The 17,182-nt window shown below is 38.0% G+C and overlaps 2 protein-coding genes across 3 annotated transcripts in view; both read left to right on the top strand.

Annotated features, from left to right (window-relative positions):
• The window catches only part of csmd2 (CUB and Sushi multiple domains 2), a gene marked incomplete at its 5' end in the record, with an annotated part of 325,712 nt that overhangs the window by 303,514 nt on the left and 5,016 nt on the right, over window positions 1-17,182 (top strand). Inside the window, 10 exon segments of one of the 2 annotated variants that reach the window (XM_014021334.1) lie at window positions 1,479-1,658; window positions 1,748-1,921; window positions 2,104-2,277; window positions 3,674-3,747; window positions 4,295-4,406; window positions 4,680-4,859; window positions 7,713-7,778; window positions 7,894-8,055; window positions 12,305-12,417; window positions 13,024-13,111. In XM_014021334.1, the coding sequence (XP_013876788.1) occupies window positions 1,479-1,658; window positions 1,748-1,921; window positions 2,104-2,277; window positions 3,674-3,747; window positions 4,295-4,406; window positions 4,680-4,859; window positions 7,713-7,778; window positions 7,894-8,055; window positions 12,305-12,417; window positions 13,024-13,111 (1,323 nt within the window). 2 annotated transcript variants of the gene reach the window in all.
• LOC106526677 (uncharacterized) lies at window positions 8,770-11,145 on the top strand. The gene is made up of 2 exons (XM_014021335.1): window positions 8,770-9,873; window positions 9,968-11,145. The coding sequence occupies exons 1-2, from the start codon at window positions 9,650-9,652 to the stop codon at window positions 10,422-10,424; spliced, it is 681 nt and encodes a 226-aa protein (XP_013876789.1). The 5' UTR covers window positions 8,770-9,649; the 3' UTR covers window positions 10,425-11,145.

Here is a 17,182-nt window from a genome sequence, read left to right as displayed (position 1 = left end):
ATATATATATATAGATATATATAAACTTCTCTGATATTTGTCAACAGAAACAATATGTTTATTACATAAGTTTCACACTGTAGAAAACTAAAAATTGGATAATTTGTATTTGACATGGGTGTATAATATAACAGTAACATGCTGGTCTAAACAGGTCAAGTAATGATGTATTTCAGCCATAAATGGACCCACAAAAAGCAACTTTTGATTGCTTTTTTTTTTCAAATATTAGTTGGTTCTTAAACAAGACAATATATGCGTTCTGATCAGCACTTTTTTGTCTCTTGCCTTAATTGACTTTTTTATATTTATTTTGATTCAGCAATTATTTACACTTTACAGTTCTTTTCAGTACAGAGAAGAAGTAAAATGGGAATGGTTACCATGTATTTTACTTTATACAGACTTATGAGAAGATTGAACTTCATTGCTTGTGACAGTAACTGTTTGAATAATGAGTTGCTTATGTTTAATGGGTGAGTAGCTAAAACTTATCTATAAGTTATGGCCCATTCAGAGGACACAGCCTCAGATTTTTGTCAACATGTCTCAAAAAGACACAGCTGCTCTAAAGCTAACTGGCTCCAGTTAAACAAAGGTCAAACATTTTTGGTTTTCTCAGTGGAGAGGATGAAACTACAGCAGAAGCATTTATGGTTTTCAGATATCAGACTTATAGATGTTCATTTTTAGGAAATGAAAAATAGATGGTGTAGAGGGTCTTTTTTTCTGGAACATCTTAAATCTTGCTGAGAATCCTACTTTCCTTGTCCCACTTAGGAGTTTTTTTTTTTCTCAAATGTGTTGGATGTACACTTTTAACAAAGCCCTATTGCACCAAGGCAACTTAGACACTGGTAGTTGTGTGCCCTTTTCCTTCTGAGACATTTACTGCAAAGCTGAGCTGCATTGCAGCCAACTCACAAAGTGGACTTCTGCGGTTACTCCTTCACACTCTTTTCCCAACAGAACGGGAAAGTAGAGTCAAGGAGAAATGTGGTTCTTTTTTAAGCTTTGTCGAATGAAATACAATTTACTTCAATATTTCTTAAAAGTGCTTATTTTTTTAAGAACCTAATATACGAGGTTATTCTTGTGCCTAAATGATTGAGAAACACTCAGATCTTCAAACAAAAATTAAGAATTTGATTGCAGATTGTAAGCTTTACTTTTGAAACAATTATTTCAATATTACTTTTTATCAAATTCTTATTTTTTGTTTGAACATCTAAGAGTTTTTCTCAATATTATTGTCACAAATCTAATCTCATACTAATATATCTTAACATAAATTATTCATTTAGTTTAAACATTCATATTATCTAATTTATCAATATGTCTTACCAAGTAAAATTCAGTATAAAACAAATTCAAATCACGTTTTTTAAACTTAATCAGACAACAAAATATAACAAAATGTAGGTGTTTGAGTGTATAATTATGGTAACTTGTTTTTTTATACCATTCTGTTTTTGCAGTAATCAACTGTGGAGATCCTGGAGTGCCAGCAAACGGGGTCAGGTTTGGGAGTGATTTCACTTACAACCACACAGTCAGTTTCCAGTGCTCTCCTGGGTATACCATGGATGCTGACAGGGCCTCTTCCCTCACATGCACAAAGGATCGAACCTGGAACGGCACAAAACCGCTTTGCAGAGGTATGTTTGTCTTTGATGGTTAAAAAAATAAGTTTGTGCAAATGTGGACAGATTTTAAACTAATATGCCTTTTTTTTGTCCTCTTGTAGCCATTGTTTGTGGTCCACCACCCTTTATTCCCAATGGACAAGTGGTTGGTACAGACTTCACTTGGGGTTCAAGCATTAGCTACTCGTGTAACCAAGGCTACCAACTGTCCCTGCCTACAGTGTTAACATGTCAGGGCAACGGCAACTGGAGCGGAGAGAAACCACAGTGTTTCCGTAAGTATCGTTACACTGAAATACCCAGTTCCTTTACATATCATGATTTGTCCTTACAACTGTCTAACCCACAAATGATGTATCATGCCTTCTGGAGAATCTAATTAGAACCTGACATGAGTTGCGGGTCACCTCATTTGTCTTCCCCTCCCCTACATCCTTTTCTTTACACCTCTTTACAGCTGTATTCTGTGGAGACCCTGGAATACCTGCTCAAGGGAGGAGGGAGGACCGTGGTTTCACCTATCTTTCCTCTATCTCCTTCACCTGCAACTCTCCACTTGTCTTGGTTGGTTCAGCCAGGCGGTACTGCCAGTATGATGGCACTTGGAGCGGCACACCACCCTCCTGCATAGGTCAGCTGCAATTTAATTTCTTCTTGTGTAGTAACTTTAGGTTATATTGTCCTGAAAATCAATGTAATGAGGTGCTGACTGAGCGACTGATGATGTTAAAGATGACATATGCGAAATTCACTTTTTTGCCATTAAATGCATTTTGTTGTGTATTTAGAGTCTCTAGGAGTGAAGAAAAGCTGAACTTAGTTTATCCCAGTGCTGCAAGGATATATTTACATTATTGTTGTCATATATTTCAACCTGATCAGTTTTCTCTATTTTCTATGATGTTTTCTGAACTATAACATCACAATATTTTCAACGGAATTGCTAAATAAATTATGGACTTACCAACTACAATTTGGTCGTTTTCATTCTCTGATGCATCCGGTCTCCCTGACGATGCACACCAAATTTGGCGCAGATCTGATCATATATGTGTGATTTAGAGGTAACCGTGTGCAAACGGCGAGGCGTCAGCATACACCACTCTGCCACACATGTTCAAAGCTGTAGGGAGAGTTAGCTCAGACACATGTACCAGAAAAGAGACAAATTGGCAGCTTTGATTCAAAAATGACTGACTTTCTGTGGGGTTTGGTCCATGACTCCAAGATAATTTTTTTAGGTTCTGAAACGTTGCACATGTGTACCAAATTTCTGTAGTGGGGTGGTTTAGGATCGACCATAGTTAATTGGGTGCAGATTGGCTGAAATATGTGGAATTTAGAGCCAAATGTATGTCAACAGCATGATGTCTGGCTTCGCCGCACCACCATGACCCTGCCTTGGACCAAAATGTCTCTGTGCTTGAAAGCAAGTGATATCTGTAACCCAATTTGTTGGTGATTAGGTCAAGAGGGTCAGAGATGGAAATTCCCAAGCCAAAAAAAAAAAAAAAAATCAAAGGCCTCCTTCTGTTGTCAGGGGCGGGGCTTTGATGATGCAACATGGCTTGACTCATAACAAGTTTGGTGTATTAATTTTTAAGTGAAAGTTGCAGATTCTTTTAAATTGTAATGGACGAATGGACAGATGGACGGACAAAACAACTGACAGATGGAAAACATTTCTAAGCCCCCCGCATTAGCGACGGGAAGAAAATAACCACTAAATATACATCACTCACTACTAAAAACTTTACCACACAATTCGAAATAAATAAGTGAAATCAACAGAGTCACATCCTGTAGCCAAGAATTATGAGTTGTTTATATTCAGTATTGAGAAATGAATGTGTGTGAGGCAGGCTGCACCCACCTGGGGAGAACATGCAAACTCGGTGCAGTGCATAAAAATTTATTTTACGTTTTTGAATTTGTTCCTAAACTTTTCAGGCCATGTTGTGCTATGTCAACGTGGACATGTTAGAAACTGAGAGTAGTTACAAAAAGATTTGTGTTGTTTGTTTCAGATCCCACTCACACTACCTGTGGAGATCCTGGTAACCCTCTCTTTGGAAACCAGAACAACAGCCAAGGCAGCCAGGTGTGAAAATGGTGTCACACAGGAAAAAAGGGTTCATACACTGAAGAAAAATCCAATTAAATCACTAAAGGGCATTTTTCTTTTACCTTCATGTAGCAACATGTACTTCTGTTTTTTTCTGTTATGTTTTTTTCAATTGTAGACTGCAAGACTGAATCAGTTAAAACTGCAGTAGTGATGATATAAAATAAAAAGATCTTCCCTCAGGTTCTTTTTCCTCAGATATCAGGCTGCAACATTTCATTATAATATACGTTTACATCTACATTGAATGAAAATATATTTTAGTTGTAGCCAGATTTTTTTTACACATAATATATAATTTCATCCTTTCATTATAGGTGAAACATACGACATGACATATAGCTTTATGTGTGTTAAGAGATAACACATAAATGCTTCAAATGATATTTTAAAACAGACTTTTCACAAAAGAACACTAAGTAAAATGTTAAATATATTGCATGCTTATTTACACTGCAAAAAACTGTGAAAAACCTGTGTTTTTTTTAATTTCCAGCCATCATTCTGTTGTGTTTTGTTACAGATTGGTAGCACCGTGTTCTTCAGCTGCAGAAAAGGTTACTTACTGCAGGGCTCCATTTCTCGCACATGTTTGCCCAACCTCACCTGGAGTGGATTTCAGCCTGAGTGCATTGGTAAGAACATGGTGTGCTTTGACTGAAATTAAAACTCATAAAAAACACATGTGGAGTTGGTTTTAAAATGTGAGAATGCATTAAAGTTTGGATTACACAAAACCTGACACCTACATTTTTCATGCCCTCCCCAACTCCATCTTGTCTGTGTGAATTTCTGCACCTTTCATACATCAATATGCTCTTTCTATTTTTGTTCCTTATTTAATCATTTCTCTTTTTTCCCCATTTATTTCTTTTCGGTCCCATGAATCCTTATCCTTGTCTCTGCAGCCCACCACTGCAGCCAGCCCGAGCTGCCAGCCCAGACTGACGTGAGAGCCATTGAACTGCCGTCTCTTGGCTACACACTGATCTATACGTGTCAGCCTGGCTTCTACTTGGCTGGAGGATCAGAACACAGAACCTGCAGGTCTGATGGGAGCTGGTCAGGGAAACCACCATCGTGTGCAGGTATATAAAAAAAATTCAATTTCACCTCTTGGATAGGCCTGGCACAATACCAAATTTTGCTGGATGATAAATTGTCTCAGGAATTATTGTGATAAATGATAATATCATAAAATAACGAAACCTGGGCACAATAACTCAGTCCGAAGAGCTGTTGCTGCTCAGAAAAAATAGTTGCTGGATCAAATCCCGGCAGGGGCCCTCACTAGGTAGAGTTTGGCTGTTCTCTCTGTGCATGCGTGGGTTTTCTCCGGGTACTCTAGTTTCCCCCCCCATAGACCTTATGTTAGTGTAAATATTTTTTGTCTAATTTGTCTCTGTGTGGTTTTGTGATGGACTTACACAGTGACTGTGGGTACCAATGACCCTTAGGAAAATGGATGGCTAATGATCCCCCCCCCCCACACACACACACACTCACACACTTATGAAGCTTATGGAAGTTTACAAAATTTGTGTATGTAAATAAAGAAAGAAATACAAACTGACCCTGGCAAGTTTTCCAAATCATGTACATTAAAAAGGCTGTGAAGATAAGCACTTCTCAGCTTTCCCCATTGAAAACCAAACATGAAGTTTTGGTATTATTCAGCAATCATTTCACTACAACAATACACCCCCACCCCCCCCAATAAATAAATAAATAAATAAATAAATAAATAAATAAATAAATAAATAAATAAATAAATAAGTCTGAGTAGCAGCTGCTCAACACTCTCAGAGGTCAGTTACTCAGAATTCCTCTGCCACAAATGTTAAAACTGTAACAACGGTGATCCAAATTTTAACAGCCATTTTCTTTTCCCATGTTTCAAAACGTCATTGTGTTGCTTGGAATTTGGTTTCATTGTGAGAAAACTAGCAGACAGCAGTGATTACTTGGTTCCCCTTCAGTTCTGGCCTTGGCAGAGGAATGAGCCCCGTTGACGGATGGAGTTGAAACAAACGTATTTTATAACAGTGAGCAAAAGTCTGTTTTTACAAAACCAAAAGTGCAAACAGTTTATCACAGGGTTTGATCAATCATGCTTTGAGCTGGTGGGTGTATTCCTATGATAGACAAAAAAAAATGGATTTGTAAACTACTAGTCTGCTGCTAAACAAAAAAAAAAAGAGAAAAAAGTTAAAGTATATTCTTAAAGTTTGTGTCTTCTTAAGTATTGCTTCAAAAAACACAAGAATATTCAAAAAACCTCAAAAGCCACAGCTAAAATGTTGGTCAAACTCTGTTTTCTGAACCAATTGAACTATGTTGTGAGACCCCAACAGAGATAGATATGCAATATTGCTCAACAATTTCTCAGAACCAAAAGTGTTTTTTACCTGAGAGGTTTGTGACTGTCCTTAATCAAGAACTTAAAGCTCTATCTGCAAAACAAGTTGTAATGATTCCCAATGTGTGAAAGGGGGGCTTGTGGAGTTACAATAAGGAGAAATTCAGACCAAAGCATTGCAGTTCCACTTTAAATAGACCCCATCAGAATGATTTACATGTGGAAAAAAATGGATTTAAAGGGATGGTATCTCCCTTAAACCGGTGTCTTGTGACTAACTCATCCTATTATTAATATTTTTGGGGGGGAGAGACTGGAATGTTCTTTTCAGAACATTAATAAAATAAATCATCATTATAAATTTTGGAAAATGTCAGAAATATGTTTGCATATACATAAATTTGACCATTTGTGCCCAAGCTTGTATACATCTTTGCTTTTCAACTGGAAGTTTCTCTAACTATTTTTTATTGTGTTCTATACAATCTTCTAACTCATTGATAACTCAGCTTTGTAACTGGCATCACATCTTGTTGATTTAACTCTGTGAACAATTGGTTATTCTCAGACACGTCAGAATATTATCATTAAATGATCCAATATCATGCAATAAAGTCTGCTTGAAACTTAACACTCACATACAGAAACACAGATCTGCAGGCTTTAAAACATTAACATTAACCTAATTAGACCAGCACTTCAGTTAAGTTAAGCAGACATACGTCTTACAAATTACCAGACATTGTTAACAAGTTCTAGTAGACTAATAGGTGGCTATTAAGACTCCCAAAAGCATTGACTTAAATGCATAAAGGAAAAAAAAGTGACTAATGGACAAGCAATTATCTTGTTTAGCAAAATACTGATGACTGAAGAAGAACAATGTAATAGAGGTGGACAGCCATGTGATGGATTCTTTATCAAGCCATTGCTGCAAAATACAGGGTGATGGGTAATTTTTAGGCTGTGCCATTAGGAGTAAAGGCAAGGCAGAGATTTGGCCTTTGCACATAGAGGACATTAACAGCGCCTGTGGGCGCTGTGATGGAAGGGCAGCTCTGAGGTCTGACAGCTAATAAAGCACAATACTGTGGAAAAATGTGTGTATGGTTTGTGTTAGTGTATCTTTATAGCCTTATCTGATGCAGTTTTTATCCTCATAAAACACCATCAGTATACCTGTCTTTGTTTAGAGTTGTGTATAAAGCTATGTTCCTTCTGTTTATACGTGTGGGTGTATGTTTACTACTGTGATGTAGCCCCATGTGAGCCGTAAGACATTATTAAAGTGTCTCCACTGAAGCTGTGAAAGTGTCCCTCTGATTTAGACCAAACCCTGCAGGGGAAGCTCAGGACGCTTTTTGACACGAGTCAAGTCCTGTCACAGGCAGCCTTCGCTCCAGCTTCCACAGGGGTTATTAGTTGTAGACAGGAGGTGCAACTGTCCTTACAGCTGTTATATCTGAAGAAAATATTAGGTCTTTTTTTCTGTTTTCACCTCCTGAATTACACACTGTGCTGGGAGTCTCTGCTTTTTTTAAGGTATCCTTTGTGGTTTTTTTATGTGTATTGTGCTTTTCAGCTGATAACCGCCCGAGTGGAAAGAGTCCAGTGGGAACTGTTCAAGAGCCACCATCTAAGTTACCTGGTAAGAAAGGTACATACTGAGTTAAACACTTACAAGCTTTCATTATAAGGACAGAAAATAGTTTAAAATCACAGAAATTCAATTAATGAGCACCCATATGTCATGTGTCTTTCAGTCCCTGGTGGTGTGTTTGCTAAGAATTCACTCTGGAGAGGGTCTTATGAGTACCTAGGGAAGAAGCAGCCGGCCATGCTCAGCATCACTGCCTTTGAACATTTTAGCAATCGAGTTAATGGGACACTCATCGACCACAGTGGAGTTGAACTTAAACTGTCAGGTGAGTGCCCCATATTGATGGACAGGGCCTTAAAAGTGCATTGTTTGACTTTTTTCTTTGAAAATGATGTCAGAAATCCTACTGATAACAACTGTATTTTCCCAACTATAAGTCACTTTGGAGTACAAGTCACATCAGATCAGACATTTAATCTGGAATAACACTATGACACACAGAACCTACCTCCTGTCATGCCGGATAGTCTTAATTAACAGAGACAGATAATACAGATCTGAGCAACTTTATGTGAATCGTTTGCAACAAGTTTAAAGTTTATTTGTTTTGTTGTTCACACAAGTTCAACTAACAACAAGATGCCAAAATAACAAGTTACAGTATCAACATCAAGCTAACATTAGCTACTATAATTAGTTTACTGTCCTCAGTTGTCACAAGCCTAGAGCACCCTCTCACTGTTGCAGATGGTAATGTTTACTACTTGGTTCGTGTCAGTCTGTGCATTTAATGCATCAGTCAAAAAATGTCATGAAGAAGACAAAAAAACTAGGGCCGGGAATTTAACGCGTTAATTTTGATTAATTGATTACAAAGATTTTAATGCGTTAAAAATTTCATCACAATTATTCTAATTTGTTTTAAGTTTGGAGCCGGACCCTTTGTATTTGCAACGCGTTTTTCTAGCACACCTGTAAATTGGATGCACAAGCGACATGGACGATGGACGACAAAGCCGCTTCTCTTGGCCCACTGAGGGACACCTTTAGCTTTAAAAAAACGTTCTGATGGGACTTTCGAAAAGACTACTGTTTTATGCAAGTTGTGCAAGAAGGAGTTCGCTTATCACCAAAGCTACTCAAGCCTAAAACACCATCTGAATGCAAAACATGTCGCGGCTAGCACAGCTAATGTCTCCACTGCTAATGTCAGCACCCCTGGCAGCGGTACAAATAAATGCTCCAGCCAGCCCACACTGGACCAGATGACAGGTTTCAGAGCCAAAATAAGTAAGTCTACTTCAGAGAAATTAAGCAACTCCTTGGCAAAATGGATCGCAACAGACTGCAGACCACTTTCAGTGGTAGAGGATAGCGGGCTACAGTCCGTGTTACAGATAGCGACATCTGACCCTGCTCACAAACTCCTGTGTAGAAAAACCATGGCAAGTAAGATTGAGCAGCTTTATGATGACGAAAAGCAGTCAAAACAAGACATATTGAATGCAGTTGAGTGTGTTGCATTGACAGGGGACAATTGGACTTCCATCAGCAATTCTAGCTACCTTGGCGTGACTGCACACACAACATGCGTTGTCAACAAAGAATGGCAATTAGCGTCTTTTGTCCTTACTGTTGAAAAAGTCAACACCAGACATTATGCAGTAAACTGCGCAGTCCAGTTTTTTTTTCTGTGGCTGAGTCCTGGGAAACTGAGAAAAAGGTTACAACAATTGGCACCGACTGACATGATGGCATGATGGCAGCAGCAAAACGGCTCCCATTTCAGCACATGCCATGTGTTGCACATATTTTGCAGAGATCCATCACTGTGTGCCTGGACAGTTGTGGATTTAACGATGTACTGATTAAAGTGCCGTAAGATTGTGGGTCATTTCAGACACAGCCCAGCCAACACAATGGAACTGTATCAAGAGCAAAGGGCACTTGACCAGGAAAATGAACCCCTAATCCTGGATGTTTCCACAAGGTGGAACTCCACACTGTTTATGATCCGTCGTCTTCTCAAAAACAAAGAGGCAGTAAAGGCTGCTCTGGACAAACAGAAGCACAAACTGGTCTTATTGTCAGCAGCAGAGTGGACAAAACTAGAGAAGTTGACCGCCATCCTTGAACCATGCAGGTAAATGGAACAATGTTAAATATTTCCTAAATTATTATTGCCTAAATTGATCAGTATAATTGATTAATTTATTTTTATTTTTTTCTCACTGCAGACATGTGACTGATCTTCTTGGTGGAGAGACTTATGTCTCATGTTCTGTGGTCTTGACTGTCCTACGATTCCTGGACTACACTATGAAGGTCTCTGATGAAGATTCTACCTACATAGTGAAATTCAAGACTGCCTTCATGAAGGACTTGTCAGAGCGGAAAGCTGCACTTAATGATGACTGGCTCAAAATGGCTACAGTACTTGACCCTCGCTTTAAGGACTTAAAATGTCTTCCAAGAGAAGAGCGAGAAGGCGTGTGGAAGAAGCTTGAAGAACTCCTTCAAGATGGATCTACAACAGCTACTTCTGAGCCCACAGATGAGCCACCAAAAAAGAAAGGCCTCTTGTGCTTTTCTTCTGACTCTGACTTTAACTCTGTTGATGTGGGTTCTAACCATGCCTTGAGCATCTATAAAGCAGAAAAGACAATCAGTGAGACAGACTGCCCTCTCCAATAGTAGTCAGCACATGCAGGGGCACATCCACAGCTCTCCACTCTGGCTAGAAAGTACCTAGCAAGCCCTGCCACTTCTGTCCCATGTGAGAGGGTGTTCTCACTTGCTGGGAACATCATCCTTGCTGGGAACATCATCCAGAAGAAAAGAGCAGCCTTAAGCTCTGAAAATGTAAACAGGCTCGTCTGTCTCAGTAACTGGCTCAAATAGAAAAGGTAGCCTCAGCGTTCTATGTTTTGGTTGTCCAACATATTGTGGGCTGAATGTTCTGTTAAATTTTAAGCTCTTAAATGCAATATGTTGTTTTGGCATAATTCTGTTTTCACTTTAGAAATGACACTTTAATTTATGTTTACAACATTTGTTAAACTCTCACAAGAGTTCCAGCATCGTGTAGTTTTTTTTTTTTTATTTTAATTTTTACAGTTCTGTAGAAGACATGGTGCTCTCATTATTGTCTAGAGTGCTGTTTATATTTATTTTTTATTTTTCAAATATGTTGAACAGTGTCACGTTCCTGAAATACTTGAAATATGAATAACTATTAGCACTTTGCCCAATCTGTTGGTTTAATAACAATCAAAAAAACATTTCAAAAGCAATAAACATTTGTTGTTAAACGTATGTCTATTCATTCAATATTAGTAGCAAAAGGATTTTTAAAAAATGAAATTGTTTAATTTGTTGAAATATGTTTGCGATTAATTGTGATTAATTAATTACAGAGCCAGTAATTAACTCGATTAAAATTTTTAATCGAATCCCACCACTATTCTGGAGTATAAGTCACTAGACCAGCCAGACTATTAAAAAAAGTGTGACTTATGATCAGGAAAATACAGTATCTAAAACATTCAAGAAGTCAGTTTGGCTCCTGCCAGATCTACTGTAGATTACTGGTGTTGGAACAGTACCTTGCACTTTTTTTTGACACAATCACTGTCCAGCTGTGAAGAGACAAATCTGAGGCATTAGGAGCCAGGACACCTGAATTATTTTCCCCGGGATATCATCAGTCTTCATCACAAAGTAGAAAAACAGATTTTATCAGCAATACTTTACAGCAAAAACATGTTAGCTTTTTGTTTTATAAATTTAAGCTGTGCAATTTACATGGCATTGAACAAGCAGATGGCAGTTGATGAAAAAAATAAATAAAAAAAATGCAAAACACACTGCAGAGGCAATTATTCCAAAAGCTTAAACTCCAGAACATGAAAATGTCAGAAACTGAACTTAATTAGGCACAGCAGAGACAAACAATGACAACTTAGGTGCCAAGGATTTTGTGCTGGAAGCAATAACCTAATGCAATGTGTGAGATATTTAGAAATAGAAACCTAGTATGACTTGAGCAGAAGACAGCAATAAAGCAAAGGCACTGCATAACTAAACATTAGGGGTGCAACAATACATGTACCTGTGTCGAACCATATCGAACAGTGCTTTAGGTTCAATACACACTTGTATCAAACAATGCAGATTTTTCAAATTTATTTTATCAACTTGTCTTCTGAAGCTGCTGTGTATTAAAGGATCAGTGGATCTGTGTTCGACTACACCACCTACGCTGCATTTTTGAACGCAGATCCACTGAGAAACTTGCTGTTTCAGCAACATTCAATTTAAAAACTGTACTTTTGAGGTTAAACAAATGTTCATAATTAATTTAAATAAATTACAAGTTAAAAGTCATGGAAATTTCTTTTTGTATCGAAAAAATATCGAACCATGAGACTAAAGTATCGAACCGAACCGAATTGTGAATTTCCTGTATTGTTGCACCCCTTACTAAACTTGTAACAAACACTAGCTCAAGAAGAATACAGAAGCACTAAAAGTGGATGTTGTTCTCAAACTGACTGTATAATATTTCCCCGTAGGTACATATAAAAGGGAGGAAGCCCAGCTGCTGCTACAGGTCCACCAGATCAGAGGTCCTGTGGAGATCTTTGTCAACAAGTTCAAAATAGACAACTGGGCCCTGGATGGACATGTAAGTTCAAGGCCCATCCATTCCTGCACCTTTCTTTGTACTGCAAAGATGTTCCATCACACACACATCTTCAGGGTGAAATACACACAAGCATCCACACACACTAACCTTGTCACTCTAGGGAGATGGAGGGCCTACAGAGAGATTTCTCTTTAATTAAAATGTCAGTTAAATCATTGCTTGGTAATCAGGACTCGACAGACGCCCTCGCTCCTCTTTCCCATATTACCCCCAACCTCCAGCACCTCTAATGCAAACACTCCTGATTTAATTAAAATAAAGCAGGTCAAAGCACATGTGATTGGGTGTTACTGCATTTCTGCTTTTATGAGCCATTTTACAAGATGTGCACATGAGTGTTTCAAGGGTGTCTCCTGCAAATTGGAGTGTGCCTCTCATGTGGCTCTTGTGCTTGCGTGGCAGTGCGTATTTGTTTGTCATCTTTAGCTGAAAAGCGTCACAGGAAATGTCAGCTGTAAGAGCACCTCTCAGCTGTTTTTGACATGATATTTCATTTTGTGCATGCACCAACTGCTGACACTTTGATGATACACCCACTTGATGTGACACACAAAATGTTTCTTCTCCATCTCTCCCTCTTCGTAGGTGTCCTACATTTCTTCATCCAACTCCTTTGTGTACCAGGGATTTGTCAGAGGAAAAGGCTTTGGACAATTTGGTCTCCAGAGATTGGGTGAGTGAACTCTCCTCTTGGTTATGGTGACCTGTCATGAGGGATCTTCATGGAAAGGCCCTTCTTGGTTTTATGTGATCTGTTGGTGCTGAGACTACTTGTCAGGGATGGCTCTAAGTTACCAAAAACGTAAAATTTAACAGCAAAATAGTCTGAATTATAACTATTTTTGTTGTTGCTCAAGCTGATTAGCTGTGGTAACCATATTTAATTGGATTTAAGCCAAAGGTTATTTGGTTGTTAATGTATTATCCAATGATTACTTTACCAATTTCATTCAAATTTGTCCTCTGGTTCATAAGATAATTTACTAATAGACAGACACACACGTATACACAGGTATTTACATTGTTACATTCAGTTCATGGTAGCTGGCAATAAATAGTCTATGTACTTTCTCTGAGTCAAGTCGTAATGGACAGTGTGATAAGTTAACCATTGGGACTCACAATCTGTGTTCTCATCCACCTGCAACATTGGTCACTATCCAGTTCACTTCAATCTCTATTGTACATGGATGGTTTTATGTGTTTCTGTTTTGATTTTTATTTTGTTTTTTGGGAGCATGATATAACTTGTTCCATTTGCAATCTGACTTATTAATGAATCATATAAACATAAATTCACTTTAACCTTCAGTCATGAACAAGGGCTACAGTATATTTGGAATACTAATACAATACACTTTGAATAGTCTTTTTGAGCATCAAGTAGCTTGTTTGTACCTGAGTGGAAATCTAAATTAAATAAAATGCTATCATTTTGTATTGCGTCTATTTTTCTCTCCTTTTTTTAAGCTTATCCCTGACTGGGTCTTGGATGTAACAGGTCCAGGCAATCTTCTCTCCAGCGACACCCCAAGGCATTCCCAGGCCTAAAAGAATAATTAAGAAAACTTATTCTCTTTGGTGAATTCTGCGTCTGTTACGTCCTCTCAGTGGGATGTGCCTGATAAACCTCTAAATGTAGGAATCTAGAAGACTTCTTATTTAGATGTCCAAACCATCTCAATTGACTCTTTCTGATGTGAAGGAGCAGCTTCAATACTCTGATGGAAGAGCAATCTAATTATTGTTGGCAAGGCCCCAGTCTGACAGCATGATGTTCTGGTGGTTAATACCATTGCCTCACAGCAAGAAAGTCCTGGGTTTGGCACAGTTGGTATATTTTTTTTTTATGGAAGTTAATAATAAAGCTGCCAGTTAAAAGACAAAAAATAAAAAAAAATTAAAAAGCAACATAGGACATATGAAGTGAGCTGTTTCTAGAGACCTAGATCTATTTAGGACATTAGGGTCTCAAATAGACCTTACACATACTCCTGAAGAAATTATCGCGGCTTAGCTTTATATAACTGATTTAAATTACATACACATGGTATAATTTTATGATAGAACTGTAATGATTGTTAAATGTGACTGTTTTGCTTAACTTGATGATTTTTATATTAATAGCTACGTGCCTGAAAACAAATTCAACACATAACTGAACTTTTAAATCTTCATTAGAAAATATTTTAGTGTCTGAAGGGCATGGCTTCAAGAAGAGTAGGGACTCCCCTTCCTGTTGATGTAAACAAATCAGCAGAGCCATGTCTCAGAGCTTTTTGTTAAAACCAATTGTACTTCCTGATTTTGGGTCTGAACTCTTGGTCACTCAACTAAACCAGATTTCAGCAAAGAGTGCTCTTTGGTTTTGTATGGTTCCTCTTTAATAATTCTTTCCATGCAATTGCACATTCTCCGTATGGTTAAGCACACATCCTGGTAATGAACACACATAAGTATTTTCTTTCACTTCTCATGTTACAACTCTGTTGTGCACAAGTTGACAGGGTTCTGGGGACAATATGGGCCAAAGTTGACATGCATAAACAGGCTTGGACCCCAGTAATAACTGCTTTGCAGTTCTAGTTCTGGTTTGGACCTGGACTTTTTCTATGTGGAGTTTGCATATACCGGGTACTTGTGTTTGCAACAGTTTTCTCTAGGCACTCTGGTTTCCTCTAACAGTCCAAAAACTAGGCGTGTCCCGATGCCAGTTTTTTCAAGACTGAGTAAAAGTACGAGTACTTCAGTTTAGGTACTCACCGATACCAATACTGATACCAAGTAGTGGGGTTCGTGGGGATTATCTGTTCAACTTGTTGAAAATTAAACAGAATGAAAATGAAATGCAATTATCATGCAAAAATTGATGGGTAAATATTATGTTTGACAATAAAAAGGTAGTGCAAACTCTGACAAGTAGATAAGTTGGTACATAAATCACACCATAACTTTTGAAACCATTTATTTTATTTCAAACAGGGCTCTTTTTATAAGGCCACACTCCCTCTGTATGTATGAATACAAATACTGCAAAACAAATGCTGTTGCATACATTAAAAAACAAAATAAGTTATTTTTATACATTTTCCTCAATATGCAACTACCAAATTTAAATTAAAATGTAAACAATAACGTAAATTTTATCAGCACATCTATAGAAGTTTACTCAGCTTCAGTCTTAAACTGTTAAAAAATGACTAATGGTAATAAAGTGCAGTAAATTTCAGTTCAAACTTAAATGGAACAATAAAACAAAATCTCAGAAGAACCACAGTGAAAAATAAAATGTTTTTACAACAAACTTCCTTCCATATTCTGCTTATGTCTTAGTTTGTTCTACAAGAAAAAAAAACAGCATTGAAGTTACTGCAACAACTGCAGCATAGTGCTGTTTATGAAGGCTACTGCTAGCAGCAGCAAACTCTTTGAATTCTTTGTCATGTCTTGTCCTCAAATGTTGAATCAAATTGCTGCTGTTAAAACATCCAACTTTCGCTCCTCCTCTTGACAGGTTTAGCAGAGCACAGCAGACAGTCTGCTGGTTGGGTGTCCTCCATGCCGATCTTAAAATATCTCCAAACTGCCGACATGTTACTTCTTCTTCTTCTCATCGTTCTTCTTCTGTTATTCGGGGGTGCGGTCGGAAGTAACTTGTCAGTGCATTAGCACCACAGCCTGGTATGGATTGTTGTTTACCCTTTGTGCTGCAGCGCAGCACAGGAGGGGACAAAAGTGGTAGAAAGGTAAAAAAAGGATCGTAAAAGGATCGGCCGGCTTTTACAAGTACGAGTATGAGCACTTGATGCTGGTATTGGACCCGATACCGATACTGGTATTGGTATCGGGACACCCCTACCAAGAACCCAGGCCTCTCTTACCAAAGAGATCTTTGATCTCTGTGCAATTTGACTCCTTGAATAACGGTAAATAATGTGTTAGTCCATCACTTGACTCATCCTGTAATCACTCAGGAACAAGACTTCCAGACACCTAGAGACCTCCCTTTGAGACAAAAACTTTTAATGCAGTTGCTTCAAGTTATGATTTGGGTAAAATTGGGATTTTGGGATTCCCCTCACCTAAAAAGAATTTTCATCCAAGAGATCTAAAGCCATACGTTTTGTAATGTTATCACAGAAGATTAAGCAATAATACCACTAGGAAAAAAGACACGTACAGTTCCATGTATGAAGACCTAAATAAACATAGCATTGTACTGTATTGTCTAATGAATAGGAAAATAAACACATTTTAAGTACAAAAATGCTCATAAAATATTTTCAAAGCCCATTTTAATGTGCGGCACAAACCTTATTTTAATTATGGTAAACAGTTCAGTATCTGATACATTTTTTTCATGAATTCTGAAGAGCGGTTGCAGATTTCACAGAACTCGTTGCAATTGCAAAGTGTGTATAAATATGAGTGGGACTTTGGAATTTGGCACCAAGGCACTTTGTGTTAACGCAGATTAAGTATTTGTATGCATGGTGAAAGTGGATGTGAAAATCTGCTGTAATGAGAAAGGTGCTTGAGCAGCAGGTGTACCCTCCTATCACCCTGTTATTGCACACTGATTAAGCAAACAGCCCCATATTAATACAGAAGGCTGGGGCTGATGCCAGGGTATTTATGTGTGTGTGTTTAAGCATGTCTAAGAAACACCAGGTGTGTGTGTGTGTGTGTGTGTGTGTGTGTGTGTGTGTGTGTGTGTGTGTGTGTGTGTGTGTGTGTGTGTGTG

The sequence above is a fragment of the Austrofundulus limnaeus genome, unplaced genomic scaffold (assembly GCF_001266775.1).
Source record: "Austrofundulus limnaeus strain Quisiro unplaced genomic scaffold, Austrofundulus_limnaeus-1.0 Scaffold288, whole genome shotgun sequence".
In the NCBI taxonomy this organism is placed as follows: Eukaryota; Metazoa; Chordata; class Actinopteri; order Cyprinodontiformes; family Rivulidae; genus Austrofundulus; species Austrofundulus limnaeus.
Note: the sequence above shows the minus strand (reverse complement) of the source record. Positions and strands in the feature narration are given on the sequence as shown.